Below are 18,857 nucleotides of genomic sequence, written 5' to 3' on the forward strand. Positions count from 1 at the left end.
CATTTCTGTAAATTTAGGGAAAAGTACCTTATAGGGTTATAGTGAAGTTATAAAGGAGATAATGTAGGTAAAACACTTAGCACAGTACCTGGCTTATAACTGCTCAAATATAATGGCCATTATTATTATCTGGTCTTTAGCAGTGTTCACTTCTTGCCTCCATCAACAATCTTTTCCTTAGACTTTAAGCTTCTGCTTTTTTTCTTTAAAGACTATTTTTTGGTTCACAGCAAAATTGAAATGAAGGTACAGAGATTTCTCATATATCCCCATCCTCACACAAACATGGCCTTTCCCCTTATTAACATCCCCGCCAGGGTGGTATGTGTGTTACAACTGGTGAACTGGTGAACCTATATTGATGCATTCCATCACACAAAATCCATAGTTTACATTAGAATTCACTCTTGGTATTGTACATTCTATGGGTTTAGACAAATATATAATAACCTGTATCCACTATTACAGTATCTTACGGAGTATTTTCACTGCCCTAAAAATCTTTTGTGAAGCTTCTTTTTTTAAAAAACAGCTTTTATTGAGATATAACTCACAGACCATATAATTCACCTACTTAAAGTTTACAATTCAATGGTTTTTAATATATTCAAAGAGTCATCCAGAAGCTAACTTTAGAATATTTTCCTCTCAAAAGAAAATCCACACCCATTAGCAGCACTCTCTATTCCTCTTTCATCTCTTCCCTACATCCACTTCCAGGCAACCACAAATCTATTTTCTGTCTCTATAGATTTAACTATTCTGAACAGTTCATATAAATGTAATCATGTAATATGTGATCTTTTGTGACTACCTTCTTTCATTTAGCATGTTTTCAAAGTTCATCCATGTTGAAGCATTGTCAGTACTTTATTCCTTTGTATTGCTGAATAATATTCCATTGTATAGATAAATCACGCTTTATCCATTCACCTTTTGAAATACATCTGAGTTGTTTCCATTTTTTGCTATTACAAGTAATGACACCATGAACATTTACATATGAGTTTTTGTGAGAACATATGTTTTCATTTCTTTGGGGTATATACGTAGGAGTGGAATTTCTGGATTTTATGGCAGCCCTGTTAACCTTTAGAGGAACTGGCAGATTGTGATCCAAAGAGGCATTTTGTATTTCCACAAACACCCTATGAGTGCTCCAATTTCTCCATTCTCTCCAATACTTGTTACAGTCTGTCTTTTTTATTATAGCCATCCCAGTGGGTATGAAATGGTATCATATTGTGGTATTGATGTGCCTTTCCCAAATGGCTAAAGATGTTCAGTATATCTCCTTCGGAGCAATGTCTCCTCAAATCCTTTGAGTATTTTGATTTTTTTATTAGACAGCGTCTCACTCTGTTGCCCAGGTTGGAGCACAGTAGTATGATCAAAGCTCACTGCAGCTCTTAACTCCTGGGCTCAAGCCATCCTCCTGCCTCAACCTCCAAGTAGCTGGGAACACAGGCACATGGCACCATGCCTGGCTAATTTTTTAAAATCTTTGGTACAGACAGGATCTCTCTATGTTGCCTGGGCTGGTCTTGAAATCCTGGGCTCAAGTGATCCTCCTGCCTCAGCCTCCCAAAGTGTTGGGATTACAGCAGTGAGCCACCATGCTTTGCCAAGTATTTTGAATTTTAAGAGTTTTACAAATACTCTAGCTACAAATCCCTTATCAGATATATAATTTATAAACATTTTCTCCTGCTCTGTGGGCTCTCATTTCACTTTTTTGATGGTATTGCTTATAGCACAAAAGTTTTTAAAGCTTCTTTTAAGTATAACTTATGGAAGTTTATATTTCAACAGTTATCTCCTAAATAGTACACTTTCAATGGAAGACTTGGCCTTGTTCTTCATGGACAAAAACAATGTATGTAAACTCAGTACGTAAAAAACTCAGTAATGTAAAAATCCTCTAATTGTAACCTTCCCATCACATAGCTGTTGACCTACATTGGCATCTACCCTTACCTGCTTTCACTACCCATGCTCTTGAGATAAAAAGAGCTTATTCTAGTCAAGACCAACACTCCAGCTGGATTCTTGACCTCATCCTCTCTCTATTCTCCCAGGACATTCCTCTGTCACTTAATCTGTCTGTTTCCTAGATCTTTAACATCTCTCTCAGCCTATGAGACAGTTTGCCTTGCTCCCTCCCATTTTGAAAAAAAACAAAAACAAGCTTGTCTTGATCTGCATCCTCCAAATATACATCTCTAATCTTGTTCTCTACCCTGCACTTCACTTGGATGCCCTACAGATATATTTCAATTCAACATGTCCAGAATTAAATTCCCCTCCTCACCCCACATCTGTTCTACTTTCAATATTTCCGTTTGTAGATAATGGCACCATCATCCGTCACTTACCCAAATCAAACTCTCTCTCCCCTGTACGCACCTTCTAGAATCAATAAATCATGTTGGCTTGATGCGTTGTACCTCTCAGGTATATCATACAGTCTGCATCTCACTATTGTACACAAATGCCTTTAGTTTAGTTTCTTAGCATCTCTCCCCTGAATTATTGTATAGACCTCTAACTTATCTTTCTACCTCCAATTCTGCCACCATTAAGGTTCATTCTCCTTAATATACCAAGAGCAATATAAACAAAACCTGGTATGTTTTAGCATTTGAATAGGAGATGGTGATTGTCCCCTTATTAGGTAATGTACATCACTGGTTATGTGACTTTTGATAACTCTCTAATTATTCCTCTTCAGTCTCTGGCTCCTCATTTGTTAAAGAAAAAATGACAGCACTTAGTCTTAGAGACATTGTGAGAATCAAGTGGGACAATATTTGGCATACTAGGTGTACAACAAATGGGAGCCCTTACTTACATGATAGTGGGACCAGGTTATCTCCTAGGGCTCCCCTGTGTCTACAGAGAATATCAGATATGTCAGCTGCAGGAATCCGGACTTAAAGTCAGGAACTCTTTGGGAAGCTCTTGAGAACAAGGACACTGGTTTCTTTCCCTATAATATAGAATTTGTGCCGGGAGCAGTGGCTCATGCCTGTAATCCCAGCACTTTGGAAGGTTGAGGTGGGTGGATTACAAGGTCAGGAGTTCGAGACCAGCCTGGCCAATATGGTGAAACCCCGTCTCTACTAAAAATACAAAAAAATTAGCCAGGCCTGGTGGCACATGCCTGTAATCCCACCTACTCAGGAGGCTGACGCAGGAGAATTGCTTGAATCCGGGAGGTGGAGGTTGCAGTGAGCCAAGATCACGCCACTGCACTCCAGCCTGGGTGACAGAGCAAGACTCTGTCTCAAAAAAAAAAGAAAACTATGGGATTTGTAAAAAGTAGAAGAAATAGTAAAGACAAAGTACCTAACAGGGTGGCTGGTAAATAAAAAGCAGGGGATGAAAAATAGAAAATAAGCAGCAACATGCCCAAGAAGAAATAACTATGCTAAGAAACTGGTTCCTCTATTGGTTTAAGCATTGTCCATTACTTGTTTGCCAGATTTGTCTATTCTAGATAAAAGTGTGCTTTTGTTGTCAGTGGTGCTGGTGGTGGCGAAGTTCTGTTGTTTTACAGGGAAGATAGCAGTGGAATAACAGAGTGATCCAGGACGTCTGTTTTTCAACTTCAGCAGTAGTTAGTTTCCCCGGATGTTAAACATCTGAGTTCAACAGATGAAGTTCTGTTGACCTTGAGTTTTCAGAGGTCAATTCAGCTTTCCAATCATGGTACCTCTCTTTTCTTGCTGTGTGCAGGCTGGCACTGATCCCAGTTTATCCTTTGAGATTCAGCAGAAGATCCTGATGGAGGAGGAGGATACCAAGAGAGAGGTGCCCAAGGAAGATGGAGTTGGTGATGTGCAACATTTCGGTGAGAACTTTATTGTCAGAGGTTTTCAGTACATATTTACAAGTTCTTACTCCATCATACATATTGGGAATGAGCTGGCATTTTCAAGCATATACCCAGGAGTCCAGCAATCACTGGGGAAGAGAGCCTGAGGCTGGCAATCCTTGCCCAGAACTTTGGTCACCTGCTTGTTCACAGGCCACCATATCTTACTTCACTGAAGACATATGCTGAGGTTTTATTTAGTCCAGATGCTGAAGGATGGGAAGACCCAAGCAGCTGGTGTGGAGGTCTTTCCCAGTGACTCATCAGTCATTCAGAAATCAAAGCCTGCACAAGAAAGGGTGGGATGGGACATTTAGACTCCAGCAGAGTAGCTGATATTGACATATCTGAGGAGGGAGGAGGCTCCAATACGACTACTCCCAATTCACAGGGTTTGTGGTTCTGGATGAAATCTTTGCAAAGGGTTTCCCTGGCACTCAAACAGAATAAATAGGCTTATAAAGTGTATATATTCCTCATTATTTTTTATTATGCCTCAGATGATCAAGTAACCAGACGGCTGAGGGATAAGCTTGGTTACCTAGTTTCAGCCAATCTCATTAGTATTTCCTTCTGACCAGCTGACCAGCTCTGTACTGCAAAGTCTTCTTGTATTAAGGGAGGGCAATTCCAAACTAGATTTAATTTTTCATTTACTCATTGTGCTAAGTTCTAGACACAAGAAGTTAAAATAGAAAAACCTGTGTTAGGGCTCTCCAGAGAAACAGAACCAATAGAACACACATACACACACACCCGCACACACATACACACACACACAGAGAAGGAGAGACAAAGAGAGATTTTAAGCAATTGTCTTACTCAGTTGCTCTATTGTGGGGGCTGGCTGGGAATTCTGCAATCTGTAGGGAGTGTTTATCTCGAGCAGACATGGAAAATAAAACAGAAACATTGCAATATGACGATGTGAAATATTTTGACATCTAACCAAAACCAGTCATGGTTTTGGACTTTCTGGAGAGGGTGATTTCTGAAGCAACTATTGCTAGGTGAATTGTGATTATGAGGAAAGAGATACATGAATGTGACTCATGTGAATAACTGCAGGCAGTTTACTGTGACTGGAATGCTCCCTCCTTGCAGGAAGAGGAGGAAGGAAATGACAAGCTATTAGGTGGGAAAATAACCTGGAGAAACCAAATGACATTTTTTTTGTTTATTTGTTTTCATGCTAATCTGAGGATTCCAGATTTATTTTATCCTAAAGGCTTTGAGAAGTTACTGAAGAATTCTAAGCATTGGAGTGATGAGATTAGAGTTTCGGTAAAGACCAATTTATGTAATTATTCAACAAATATTTAATAGTGTCTGTCATGTATGAAGTTCTGAGAGACGCACTGGAGATATGACAATGAACAAGATAGAAAGATCCCCGGTCCTCATACAGCTTAGAATTGTGTGCAGGAGATTAGGGGAAAAAAAGACTAATAAAAAAACTTAAAATTTTAAGTACTGTTATTGAGGCTTGATTTAGGAGCCTATTACAATTCCAATATCCTCCCATCCCATCTCACCTGGCCATCACATCCTGCCATAAGTGGAAGCTTTAAATACTGAATATTACTCAGCAACTGCCCTATACCCCATCCCCTCTCATGGCCAAATGCACAGTCTTGGATTTGATACTTCCAGACCCTCTTTCCAAAATGTGGATCTTAGCTTTTTCTTTAGGCTCTGCATCTTCCATTTCCTTGGGAGAGCCTTACTTACTGCACACCCAATGTCCCTTTAGCCCTGGGCCTAATGAGGTTCCATCTCCCCTTGACTTATTCCTGGCTCTCTCTAAAAGTGGGGAAATACCAGGTAGTAAATGAAGGCAAGGGGATGAAAAGTACTATTGACAGATATTTAAGAGGTAAAAATTATATGATTTGGCAATGTATTGGTAATAGGGGTTGAGGAGGACTTGAGGGACTGAAGAAGTTTCCCAGATAAGGGAGTTGGATGACTGGATCTAAGAGGGTGTCCTTTACTTAATTGTAGACTACAATCAAGAAGGAGGGCTGAGGGGTGCACGTGAGGGAAGGTGATAATGATGTAATGATTAGGACATGTTACGTCTGCTGTGCCCAAAGGATACCTCCGTGTAGGTAGACAGTATGCGACCCTCACCTTCCCCCGTGTACATTCCTAAACCTTCCTTCTTTCTTGTACTGAGGATTGTGGAAGTTGGAATGAAAAACAAAGGACTGATATTTCCAGTAGGATCAAAGCATTCAACAAAGTAATTGAGAATCTATCATAAAATGCTAATAGCCCATGAGAGATAAAACTTTCCTTTGAGAACTAATTACCAGTGAATTATTCATCAAGGGTAAGGTTACCCCCCGCCACCTGCCACTAGGGATCCTTCAAAACTGCCTGTGTAAGGAGTTTTCCACCTGGATAGTCACTTTGATAACCTCTGCAGGACAAAACTAGCTTTTGCAACAGGAAAACAATAAACCACATCAGAGCTTGTCTTGATTACATTGCTCATCAATGCTCAGCAGGCTAGAGGAGTAAAAAGCATAAGTGCTTTGGTGCTTTGACCCCCCCAAACAGCACTCCAAGTGTTGAGGGATCTCAGACCTTATCTGGGATTTTTGTTGAAGAAACAGAGGAAGACCCCCAGAAAGCTCTGCCAACAGACTTGGGGTGTGGGGAGAAAAATACTCCCTTTAGACATATACAGTCATGCACTGCATAATGTTTCAATCAATGAGGGACCACATGTACAACAGTGGCCCTGCAAGATTATAATGGAGTGGAAAAATGTCTTATCATCTGGTGACAGTGGTACAGTAGCACAACACCTTACCTTTTCTGTGTTGAGATGTTTAGATACACAAATATTTACCATTATATTACAGTTGCCTACAGTATTCAGTACAGTAGCATGCTATATAGGCTTGTAGCCTAGGAATAGGCTATGCCATTCTTATGGCTATGCCATATAGACTGGGTGTGTAATAGACTATGCCACCTAGGTTTGTGTAAGTGGACTCTATGATGTTTGCATAATGACAAAATTACCTAACAACGCATTTCTCAGAACATAGCCCTAGCCTCAAGCAATGCCCGACTGTATATGAAACTTTCCTCTTGTGAATTGATGGGTTGCCAAGCCTTTTATAAAGCTAACTTTAATATTAACATTGAAGATACAGTGAATCCATATACCCATGTTAAAGTTCTGGAGTTTGTTTCTTTTTTGTTTGTTTGTTTTTTTGATATGGTCTCACTCTATTGCCTAGGCTGGAATGCAGTGATGGAATCATAGCTCACTGCAGCCTTGAATTCTTGGGCTCAAGTGATCCTCCTGCCTCAGTCTCCAGAGTAGGTGAGACTATAGGCCCAAGACACCATGCCTGGATAATTGAAAAAAATTTTTTAGAGAAGGGGTTTTGCTGTGTTGTCTAGGCTGGTCTCAAACTCCTGGGCTCAAATGATCCTTCCACCTTGGCCTCCCAAAGCGCTGGGATTCCAGGCATGAGCCACTGTGCCAGGCCAAAGTTCTGAAAATTCTTATGTCAGTCTTGTAAATATAATACTAATACCGTAGGAATCAAGCTCTGGAAATTACCATTAAGAGAATGACCTTTTAAATAGAGCTTCTTTTGTTTTCCATTTGAACAGCACAGCAAGTGAATTTTGATAATCTTCTTTAGGAATATTTGTAACTCAGAAATTCTTAGTTCTTGTCATTATACAAAATAGACACTTGCACATATATTTTATAGCAGTGCAGTTCACAATTGCAAAGATGTGGAACCAACCTAAGTGCCTATCAACTAATGAGTGAATAAAGAAAATGTGGTATAGATACACCATGGAATACTATTCAGCCATTAAAAAGCATGAAATAATGTCTTTTCCAGCAACTTATATGGAGCTGGAGGCCATTATTCTTTTTTTTTTTTTTTTTTTGGGACGGAGTCTCGCTCTGTCGCCCAGGCTAGAGTGCAGTGGCGCGATCTCGGCTCACTGCAAGCTCGGCCTCCCGGGTTCACGCCATTCTCCTGCCTCAGCCTCCTGAGTAGCTGGGACTACAGGCGCCCGCCACCACATCCAGCTAATTTTTTGTATTTTTAGTAGAGACAAGGTTTCACCATGTTAGCCAGGATGGTCTCGATCTCCTGACCTCGTGATCCACCCACCTCGGCCTCCCCAAGTGCTAGGATTACAGGCGTAAGCCACCGTGCCCAGCCGCTGGAGGCCATTATTCTAAGTGAAATAACAGGGGTGGAAAACTGAAAACCGTATGTTCTCACTTATAAGTGGGAGTTAAGCTATGGGTACACAAAGGTATACAGAGTGACATAATGGACTTTAGAAACTCAAAGGGAGAAGGTGAGGGGGGCAGGGCTAGGGATAAAAAACTGCACATTAGGTAAATGTATACTACTTGCATGATGGGTGCACTAAAATATCAAAATTCATCACTATATAATTCATTCGTGTAATAAAAAAACTACTTGTACCTAAAAAGCTGTTGAAATTTTAAAAAATTTAAAAAGAAATTCTTGGTTTTTGAGGATAGTCATAAATTCAAATAAGACTAAAATAACCATACTAAGATGAAGCAGGAGGATCACTTGACCCCTGGAGCTTAAGACCAGCCTGGGCAACGTAGCAAGATCCCATCTCTACAAAAAATTTTTAAAATCTGGGTGTGGTGGCATGCACTTGTAGTCCTAGTTACTTGGAAGGCTGAGGCACAAGGATGGCTTGAGTCCAGGTTTCAAGTTACAATGATCTATGATTACGCCACTATACTCCAGCCTGGGCAACAGAACAAGACCTTGTCTTTAAAGTCAATACATAAATAAATAAAAGAACTATACTAGTCATAACATCACTATCTGTATCTCAGAAATAAATGCTTCAAACAACCATTTAGAATTTATTGAGCACTAACATAAATCTCCAGTCAGAGTTGAGTGCTATAAAATAATGTTTTTGGCCAGGCGTGGTGGCTCACGCCTGTAATCCCAGCACTTTGGGAGGCCAAGTCAGGCGGATCACGAGGTCAGGAGATGGAGACCAACCTGGCTAACACAGTAAAACCCTGTCTCTACTAAAAATACAAAAAATTAGCTGGGTGTGGTGGTGGTGACCTGTAGTCCCAGCTACTTGGGAGGCTGAGGCAGGAGAATGGCATGAACCCGGGAGGCAGAGCTTGCAGTGAGCCGAGATCACGCCACCGCACTCCAGCCTGGGTGATAGAGCGAGATTCCATCTTAAAAAAAAAAAAAGGTTTTTACTAGTGTTCTTTGCGATTCTCCTGAGAGAAGCAATGACATTGCCCCCATCAAGTGGAACATTAAAAATGGTCTGGCAAGTAGCTCTGAGCCCCTGCAGACCCAGCCAGTTAATCGGAATGTTGTCACTGAATTTCTAGTCCATCAGTGACCCAACAGCCAAAATGGGCCTGCTCATGTGTATTTCTGTGAGCATTTTAGGATCTGTGACTACAGAGTAATCATAACTCTGAAAAAGAAAAAGGGCAGTCAGGAGTGGACAGAGAGATTTAATATCTTAATTGTGGCCCTAATGAATACGCAGTTCACAGTTGAGCAGCCTCGACTTGAGACTGACACCTTGTTTAATACAGGAAGTAGAGTGCGGCTTTATTAAAGTCTTTAAATGTTGTGGCTGGAGCTCATATTTCTTTTTCACCCTATGCCTATATAATCATGTTGTTCCACTTCCTACATAGCCGCTGGCTCTTCCTGTTGTCCCGCAGCAAGGAGCCAGTGCAAGTTTAGAGTAAGGAAATGACATAATTAAAATGGTATTCGATGCGAAGCCTAAAATTCAAAGCCCCATCTTTCCCCTTTCCTCAAATCTGGCCCCAGCACCCTAGATCTTATCTCCTACTCCTCCCTCCCCAGCTCAGGCGGCTGTATTACTCACTCTTTCCCAAACCTGCCTTGGCTTTACTGTCCTCCTACATTGCTCATGGTCTTTCCTCTGCCTAGAAGGCCCCCCAACTTTTTTTTTTTTCAATATGAAACTCACATATGTTGTCTTCCCTGTTGGACTCATAGGACACAAATACCCCTTCACCTGAACTCTTCTGTATCATTGTTTTTTAGTATATATTACATTATCATATTACAGTTATATGCTAGGCAGTATAAAACAGAGTAGGTGCTTCGTAAATTTGCCTTTAACATTCCTCATGTTCTGAATCCTGGCCCCTGCTCTCAGTTGTCAGAATTCTCCCGTGTGCTGAAGTCTGTGTATATCTGACACATCAATTTGGACATCTATCCAAATGGGGTAGATGCCCAAGGTGGCATTCTCCCTCTCTCTCTTGCTCTCTCTCTCTCCATATATATGTAAAATATATATTATATATAATTATGTTATATGTAAAGATCATATATAATACACATATATTATATATACATAAATTAATATTATACATAAGGATTATATATTATAATAATCCTTATGTATAATTATCTTTATACATAATATAATTATCTTTATGTATAACATTAAGGACAAATTTGAAATCAAGGTATGGTATAACTGGAGGGATGATGAAAGTCAGATGAAAGGAAAAACAAAGAAAACCAATAGAGAGAAGAGAAGCTGAGTTCTCTTCAGTATCAAGGAATACTGCTGTTAAGGTGTTGGTTTCTTCTTTCCATGATAAGCAGATAAGATACAGAGAAACTCCTTGTTTTAAGCCCACTACGCAGGCAAAGTAGACCAATTCAGGGTCCTCAAGTGATAAGAAAAGTGAGCCAGATAACACAGCTGGGATAGGTTAATCTAAAAGACACACACACACACACACACACACATACACACACACCATCCTTTTCCTGCCTGATTACAATACAGACTCACAGAAAAGATTGGGGGTAGGGCAGAAGGAGAACGTTTAATGCAGAAATTAATCAGATGTTCCAAATAGATTTACATTTTTCTCATAATTAGAGAACCTACCTTGTAATTGTTTAAAGATAAACCAGCACATGGGGATAATCATTAAACTTGAGGAGACAAAAATTAGGTGTTTCCCTTTTTATGCCCCTAGGAGGTTAAAAAGTGATTTTCACTTTAGTTTTGGTTAACGTTCTGGTATTAATTTGATTAATATGTTATTTATACTTCATCTATTTAAATATATATTAGAGAATGTATAGTAAAAACCAAATATTCAATAAGGTTATTGGAATAAAAATACATCAACATTTTAAAAAGGAGAGGAAAGCAAAGTCTTTATTACCGTTACACAAAAATTTAATGGTAAGCTTGACTCTGGGCTTCCTGGCAACAAGGATACAAAGAGAAACACTGGGTTACATAGTTTCCCTTAACAACAGTTGCAGATCCAATGTGAAAATAGATGAAGATGACTTTTCTAAGAAATGAAAGTACATTCATTTTTTAGAGAGAAAATTTATCTAAGTACTAAAAAGAGTGTGTAAATTGGAACTGAACTTATATAGGACAGTCAGTGTATAACTCAATGGTCAACATCGTTATCAATAGTTCCAGAAAGGCAAATGTGGTTGGAAACTACTCTGCTGGGTGTTCTTTTTATGCTGTCTGTCCTCTGTGCAAGGAATGGTACCTACATTAACACACTGGCTCATAAAATGTGAGTTCAGCCAGGTGCGGTGGCTCACACCTGTAATCCCAGCACTTTGGAAGGCCGAGGTGGGTGGATCAACTGAGGTCGAGAGTTCAAGACCAGCCTGACCAACATGGTGAAATCCCATCTCTTCTAAAAATACAAAATTAGCCAGGCATGGTGGTGCATGCCTGTAATCCCAGCTACTCCAGAGGCTGAGGCAGGAGAATCGCTTAAACCCAGTAGGCAGAGGTTGTGAGCCAAGATCGTGCCATTGCACTCCAGCCTGAGCAACAAGAGCAAGACTCCATCTCCAAAAAAAAAAAATAGTTCTTACTTTTCAGAATAGAAGTTTGCTTCTCAGTGAAGATAAATAATGCACTCAAATTACTTGGCTATTTTATTAGTCTGTTCTCACACTCCTATAAAGAAATACCTGAGACTGGGTAACTTATAAAGGAAAGAGGTTTAATTGACTCACAGTTTCACATTGCTGGGGAGGCCTCAGGAAGCTTACAATCATGGCAAAAGGCAAAGGAGAAGCAGACACTTTCTTCACAGGGCAGCAGGACAGAATGAATGCAAGAAGGGGAAATGCCAGACACTTACAAAACCATCAGATCTCATGAGAACTCACTATCATGAGAACAGCATGGGGGAAACTGCCCCCAAGATCCAATAACCTCCACCTGGTCCCACCCTTGACACTTGGGGATTATGAGAATTACAATTCCAGGTGAGATTTGGTTTGGGACACAGAGCCAAACCATATTAGCTAGCAAAGGGGCTGAATCAGGGCTTAAAACCCAGTTCTGCCTGACTTCACAGTCAATGATTTTTCCACTGCACTTTGCAAGTAGAAACTTCTTGATTCATTAAATCATCATAATATTAAAGCGAACTTCAGCACAAACAATTGTTCCATGAGTTAAACTGCAGTAAGATTGAAATGAGTTAATAGCTACAAAGATTTGTTAGGCTATCATTGAAGAGAAAGGAGCAAATATACAGATTCAGGACATAAAAAGTTAATCAAATCCAACCGATCTTTTCTAATAAAAGAGAACAATAGCAAAAATAATTACAAATGGAATAACATAAATAATTCATAATATCACTGTATGTGTTTCAAAGTGAACAGGTAGGTACAAACCTACTCCCAAAGACCACAGAAGCTGAAAAGCCAAAGAAAGAGGCTGACAAGTCCAGTTTCTCAGAAAGAAACATTTAATAGAGACTTATGAACGGAAGCCATGTCCCCAGTGGCTGCGAAAAAAGATGGTGCATCTCCACGCTGTCACTCCCAGAGTCAAGACACATAAACTAAAGGAAAAGAATGTGTAGGAGAATTGAAGTCGACCCCTTGGGGAGAGGCAAGAATGCTATGTGAATCTACCCATGGGCAGGATTTATGGTCAAGGTTGTTTTGACCCAAGGGCAGGATTTAAGGTAACAGTAGATAAAGTACAAATCTTAGAGTAATTCCCAGAACTCGGGTTAATCAGAAGTCAACAGGTAATCTTCCATGGAATTAGGGTAAAAAGAAAAAAAAAGTCAGCATGGCAGATTAGCATCCAAGATAGAGTTGCTTTAGCCTCAACACTGTGCAACACTTTAAGGTTCCCCACTTGAGAGGGTGAAGGACACAGGAAAGTAAGATCAGGGACTGTAACCACTACAGATCCTGGAGAGGCAAACAAGAAAGGTCTGCTGTTTAGTTTACAACACAATATCTCTAGTGATAAGGAATGGCAGAGTGCAGGCAGGACTCTGGTCTGTGATTAAATAGAAAACTTTATTATAAAGATCCCAGGAAATAGAAAAGGTAGAAAGACTCTCTCTTTCTTCCTTCCTTCCTTTCTTTCTCTTTCTCTCTCTCCCCCTCCCGCGCTTCCCTCTTTTTCCTTCCTTCCTTCTTTTCTTTCCTTTCTTTCTTTCTTCTTTCTTTCCATCACCATTACTAAAAGAAAGTCTGGTAATATAATAATAACAATAACAGTTGCACTTTATTGAGTGCTTTCTATAGATGTTGAGGTCTGCATTTGTCTTTTTTTTTTTTTTTTTTTTTTTGGCGACAAGGTCTCACTCTGCCACCCAGGCTGGAGTGCAGTGGTGCGATCATGGATCACCCAGCCTCGAATTCTCAGGTGATTCTCCCACCTCAGCCTCCTGAGTAGCTGGGACTACAGATGGTGCACCACCATGCCCGGCTAATATTTTTGTATTTTTAGTAGAGACGGGTTTTGCCATGTTGGCCAGGCTGCTCTGGAACTTCTAATCTCAAGCAATCCTGCTACCTCGGCTACCAAGGTGCTGGGATTACAGGCGTGAGCCACTGAGCCTGGACTGAATTTATCTAATTTAAGACTTGCACCTTCAGGGTGGTCTCGTCTATCTTCAGGCTGCTATGGCCTTATGAAAGCTATTGAAAACCACTCTAACTCATCAGGAATGGGAAACTTTGCTGGGTTTAGTCACTTGAAAAAGTCACATTCAATGACTACTTTTTGAGTCCCTTCCATGTATAAGTCTTGGAGTATGATTCATACAAATATGAATAAAATGACTCCCTTTGCCTTCTAGGAGCTTGGCTATCATAAGAGATAGAGATGCTAGCAGATAAAACAAGGCAGTGAAGGGAGGCCAGTGAGGATTACTTTTTGTCTAGTAATTTGGAATTATTCATTATACAGAAATATCCCCTAGTAACATTCATACTTAGAAAAGAGGTAGAAGGTAGCATTAAAGACAATGAACTCAAGAACAAGTGCTCAAATTCTGCCTCTACCAACTTACTACCTGAGTGACAACTGACTTCTCTGTAATTCCTTTTTTACTTATAAAATGGGAGTAGTAACAAACAGTAACTCTCACCGCATCAACTAATATTGTCCTATATTTGGAAGAATACCGGATACGTATACAATAGTAATTATTGCTCTCAATGAATTTAGCTATTTTTTTCTTAGACATAAATATTGGCAATCTAATTATGGCCATTCTAAATGTGCTGTGTTGGTGCACATTCTCCTTAGACCTGAAGGGAGAAAAGTTGTCTCTAAGATGTCTGTGTAGTCAAGTGTATTTCTGGCATTGCTCGAGGCAAGGAAATGTTTGCAACACAGTGCTTTGGGTCAAAGCCATCATTTATTCTTGAGCACCATTTACATGTCCGGCATCCTTGTAGGCACATTAGGGATATAGCACTGGAGAGAACAGGCAAAACTCTCTGCCTGCCTGCCTTACATTCTAGTGAGGAGAGACAGACAATAAACATAATTTAAAAAGTACATTTTACAATACAGTAGAATGTGGTGACTTTGTCAAAAAGTAAATTTAAGTAGTATGGAAAACACATTTTAAACTTTTAAGTAGAGTGGTCAGAGCAGGCCTGAGCAACACGGTGACATTGAACAGGGTCTTGAAGGAAGTGAGGGAGTGAACCATGCAGATACTTGGGAGGAGGGAATTATAGGCAGAGAGGGCAATTAGAACAAAGGCCCTGAGATAGAACGTATTTACCTAGGAATCTAGTCTACGAGGCCACTGTGGCAGGGGCTAAGTGAGTGATAAAGGGGAAGTAGGAGGCTGGGCACAGTGGCTCACACCTGTCATCCCAACACTTAGGGTGGCGGAGGCAGACAGATCACTTGAGTCCTGGAGTTCAAGAACAGTCTGGGCAATGTGGTGAAACCCCATCTCTGCAAAAAATTCAATATTAGCTGGGCATGGTGGTCTGCACCTGTGGTCCCAGCTATTCAGGAGGCTGAAGTGGGAGGATCACTTGAGCCCAGGAGGTTAAGGCTGCAGTGAGCTATGACTGCGCCATTGCACTCCAACCTGGGTGACAAAGTGAGGCCCTGTCTCAAAAAAAAAAAAAAAAAAAGAAAAGAAAAGAAAAAAAAAATTCCAAGGTAATGGAAATAAAATGATTGTATGTTTATGGGGATGATCCAAAAAAGAGGAGGAAAGAGATGACGTGGGTGAGAAAAGAACATTGCTGGAGCACTTAACTGTTTAACTGTTGGATTGATCAGTGTATGTATGCTTCTGCAGGGCAAAAACTCAGGACAGGGAAAAGAATTCCTCTAAAAAACCAGGCATTCCTAACAAACATATGAAAAAAAGCTCATCATAACTAGTCATTACAGAAATGCAAATCAAAACCACAACGAGATACCATCTCACGCCAGTTAGAATGGCAATCATTAAAAAGTCAGGAAACAACAGATGCTGCAGAGGATGTGGAGAAATGGGAACGCTTTTACACTGTTGGTGGGAGTATAAGTTAGTTCAACCATTGTGGAAGACAGTGTGGCGATTCCTCAGGGATCTAGAACTAGAAATACCATTTGACCCAGCAATCCCATTACTGGGTATATACCCAAAGAATTATAAATCATTCTACTATAAAGACACATACAAACGTATGTTTACTGCAGCACTGTTCACAATAACAAAGACTTGGAACCAACCCAAATGCCCATCAATGATAAAGAAAATGTGGCACATATACACCATGGAATACCATGCAGCCATAAAAAAGAATGAATTCATGTCCTTTGCGGGGACATGGATGATGCTGGAAACCATCATTCTCAGCAAACTAACACAGGAACAGAAAACCAAACACTGCATGTTCTCATCATAAGTGGGAGTTGAACAATGAGAACATAGGGACACAGGGAGGGGAACATCAAACCCTGAGGCCTGTTGGGGGGTGGGGGACAAGGGGAGGGAGAGCATTAGGACAAATAACTAATGCATGCGGAGCTTAAAACCTAGATGAAGGGTTGATGGGTGCTGCAAACCACCATGGCACATGTATACCTGTGTAACAAACCTGCACGTTCTGCACATGTATCCCAGAACTTAAAGTATAATTTAAAAAGAAATTTAAACAAGACATTCCGTAGGTGAGGCTCTCCCTAAAAGTCAAACTTTTACTTGCACATATGAAAAGTGTAATCATTAAATAAGCTATTTCTTCAGTGACGGTATACTGAGTTCTGCTCATGGTGCCAAGTACTTTGCATATATTATTCAGAAGCTTATTAGCTGCCCTGCAGCACCAGTATCATTTATTGCTGCACTCTAGGTGAAGAAATTGTTGCTGGGAGCTACAACAACTTGCCCAAAGCCACAATGATCATAAGTAGTTTGCGCTTCGTTGTGCTCTTCTTTGCTGGTGTGAGATTCTCGAGGGCCAATGTCCTTCATCTGCGTAACTCTAGGGACTCGCCCAGACCTTGGAAGAGGTTCACATTCCCGCGTGCCGAGATTGATTATGGGCCACCCTCGGTCTCATTCGTTGACTTCCAATAAAGCATTGGCTGGTGGACGTCTACATCAGCATTGTTTTCATTGGATATAGCAACTCAGAAAAATATTGGGGAAAATATTAAAACTTTCAAGAGATATGATTGCAAGAAAATCAGAATGAGTTTAAAACCCTCCTGACCCCAGTCCTTAGCTCAGGCCGTTCTCCAAGGATTTTGCAAACCTGCTTTCTGACGCAGCTGGTAAACTTGCCCCGGGGCGAACTGTCGGAAGGAGGTGCGGTCACCTGGAGTTTCCCAATAGATACTTCGCTGTCTGGTGAGGAAATCATCACCCGAGGACGTAAACCCTCCCGCCCTTCTTTCAGCTCTTAAAAAAAGCCTGCCACGAAAGTCCCTACTGCGTTGCTGTGAACGTAGCTTTGAGAAGCTGGCGCCCAATGATGGGGCAAACAGCCATGCCCTTCCAGCAGCCGTGAAAGCCCCAACAGCAAACTGCCTGGGAGCGGGGCAGGTCACCAACTTCGTTGCTCGAACTCCCTGGGTGCCCGCCGCGGTGGTTACAAAGGGGGTCAAGAGTGCCGGACCCAGCCGCGCGGAGCCCACCATTGCGGCCCGAGGGGGACCCGACGGGGGCCCGACGGTGTGGCGTGGCGCAAGGAGCGCGCCTGCCTTCTCTCGCCGCCGGGAACGGGCCGCACCAATGGCCAGGTGAGGAGGCGGCGGTGGTCGCCCGGGAGGAGGGGGTGGTGCCGACTCCGTGTGCCAGGAGTGCGTCCCGGGGACGCTGCCTCCCCCGCAGCCGAGTTGGTTGCCGCCGGTTGCGCTGCGGAGGGTTGGGGGCGGAGAGGAGGCAGTGGCTGCCCGGGCCGAGGAGGGGCGCGCTGACTGCTCACCGCGAGTCAGGAGGGGCCGGCGGGCTCACGGAGGGAGACAGGGTGGGCGGGGGCAAAGGCTAGGCGCTAGGGCGGCGGCGCCAGCGTAGAGCGGCGGTTTGGAGGAAAGATGAGACGGTGAGTGGGCTCCGGGGACACAGAGTTTCTTTGCTTCTTTACAGGCTGTAGGGACAAAAGCCCGGGCTGGGGTCGGCAGTGCCCAGGCTGCGCAGCTGGGTGGGTGGGGGTGGCGAACCCCGTTGTGCATGACTCTCGGGGGGCTGGGTAGATCTCCGGTTGAGGGGATCCCGGGGAGGGAGTGTCTGGTAGGGAAGATGCTTCCAGAGTGATTGTAGGAAACAGGCAGAATGTGGGGGAACTGGGGGCAGCTTTTTCCAGCAACTCTGGAATGCACATGGAGAGAGGGATGGGGATCCTTGGGATAGCTCCCTGAGAAAGAGAAGGTCCGCTGCTGGATGGTGTAGGGCGCGGGATTCAGAGAAGACTCCCTCCCCGCAAATATTTGGCTAGCTGCGCTTCTAGTTCCACTTTCTTTCAAGAGTGAACCTACGAGCTTTAACCGCCAAAAGCGGCTGATTCCGATTTGGCCTTTGACCCCCCACTGAAAGTTTACAGTGTGGCCGTCTCGGCACCCCTAGAGATAGCAGCTGGAAGGCTTGGGGAGTATTTTAACCCTCTGTTTCTCCAGCTCCCTGCGCGGCGGAGGCGCAGCTGAATTGTTTGCTGGTTCGCTTAATAACTTAGCCCTAGCAGTCATCACTTATTAAAGCGCGGAGGACCTGGCTAACTCCCGCCACCACCAGGAAATTAAAAGGCTGACAGGCTGTCCCTCCCAGGGTTGGGGTTTCCTGTTTGAAAGAGCTTGAGAAGTCAAACTGCTTCGCGGTTCCTCACTTACCTTTCTTATGTAAAAGAGGGAGCGACGCCCGCAGCTTTTTCTCTCGGTAAACTACCCGTGGCTGGAAATCCTCCGGGCGCCTGGCCCTGCCCTCTTCCCTAGAAATCTTTATCCTGCAACTCTGAAGTAGCTCTAAAGAGCTCTAGAATGCACAACTAGTCATAGCCAGGCACAGCTGGGAGTGTAACTAGACGAGGCATAAAAATGTGGAGTCTTTTTAGTGTAAATATTTGTCAGCCACATTTCCCTTCGTAATATGAACGTGTAAGTTACAGATGTAGGTTTTCAAGTATTGGACGTGTAATTTTAA

The 18,857-nt window shown here is 42.2% G+C and overlaps 1 protein-coding gene across 23 annotated transcripts in view; it reads left to right on the forward strand.

The window, feature by feature from the left end:
* Positions 1 to 18,857, forward strand: part of PHLDB2 (pleckstrin homology like domain family B member 2) — a 241,497-nt gene that overhangs the window by 107,342 nt on the left and 115,298 nt on the right. For 9 of the 23 annotated variants that reach the window (XM_063806969.1, XM_054680879.2, XM_054680877.2 and 6 more), the window contains exon 2: positions 3,739 to 3,853. In XM_063806969.1, the coding sequence (XP_063663039.1) occupies positions 3,787 to 3,853 (67 nt within the window). In that variant the 5' untranslated portion in view covers positions 3,739 to 3,786. Of the gene's footprint in view, positions 1 to 3,738; positions 3,854 to 17,379; positions 17,465 to 17,608; positions 17,767 to 18,857 lie in introns of those variants that run through there. The other 14 variants (XM_054680881.2, XM_063806965.1, XM_063806967.1 and 11 more) reach the window with 3 other exon arrangements.

This window comes from Pan troglodytes, chromosome 2 (assembly GCF_028858775.2).
Source record: "Pan troglodytes isolate AG18354 chromosome 2, NHGRI_mPanTro3-v2.0_pri, whole genome shotgun sequence".
NCBI classification, from domain to species: Eukaryota; Metazoa; Chordata; class Mammalia; order Primates; family Hominidae; genus Pan; species Pan troglodytes.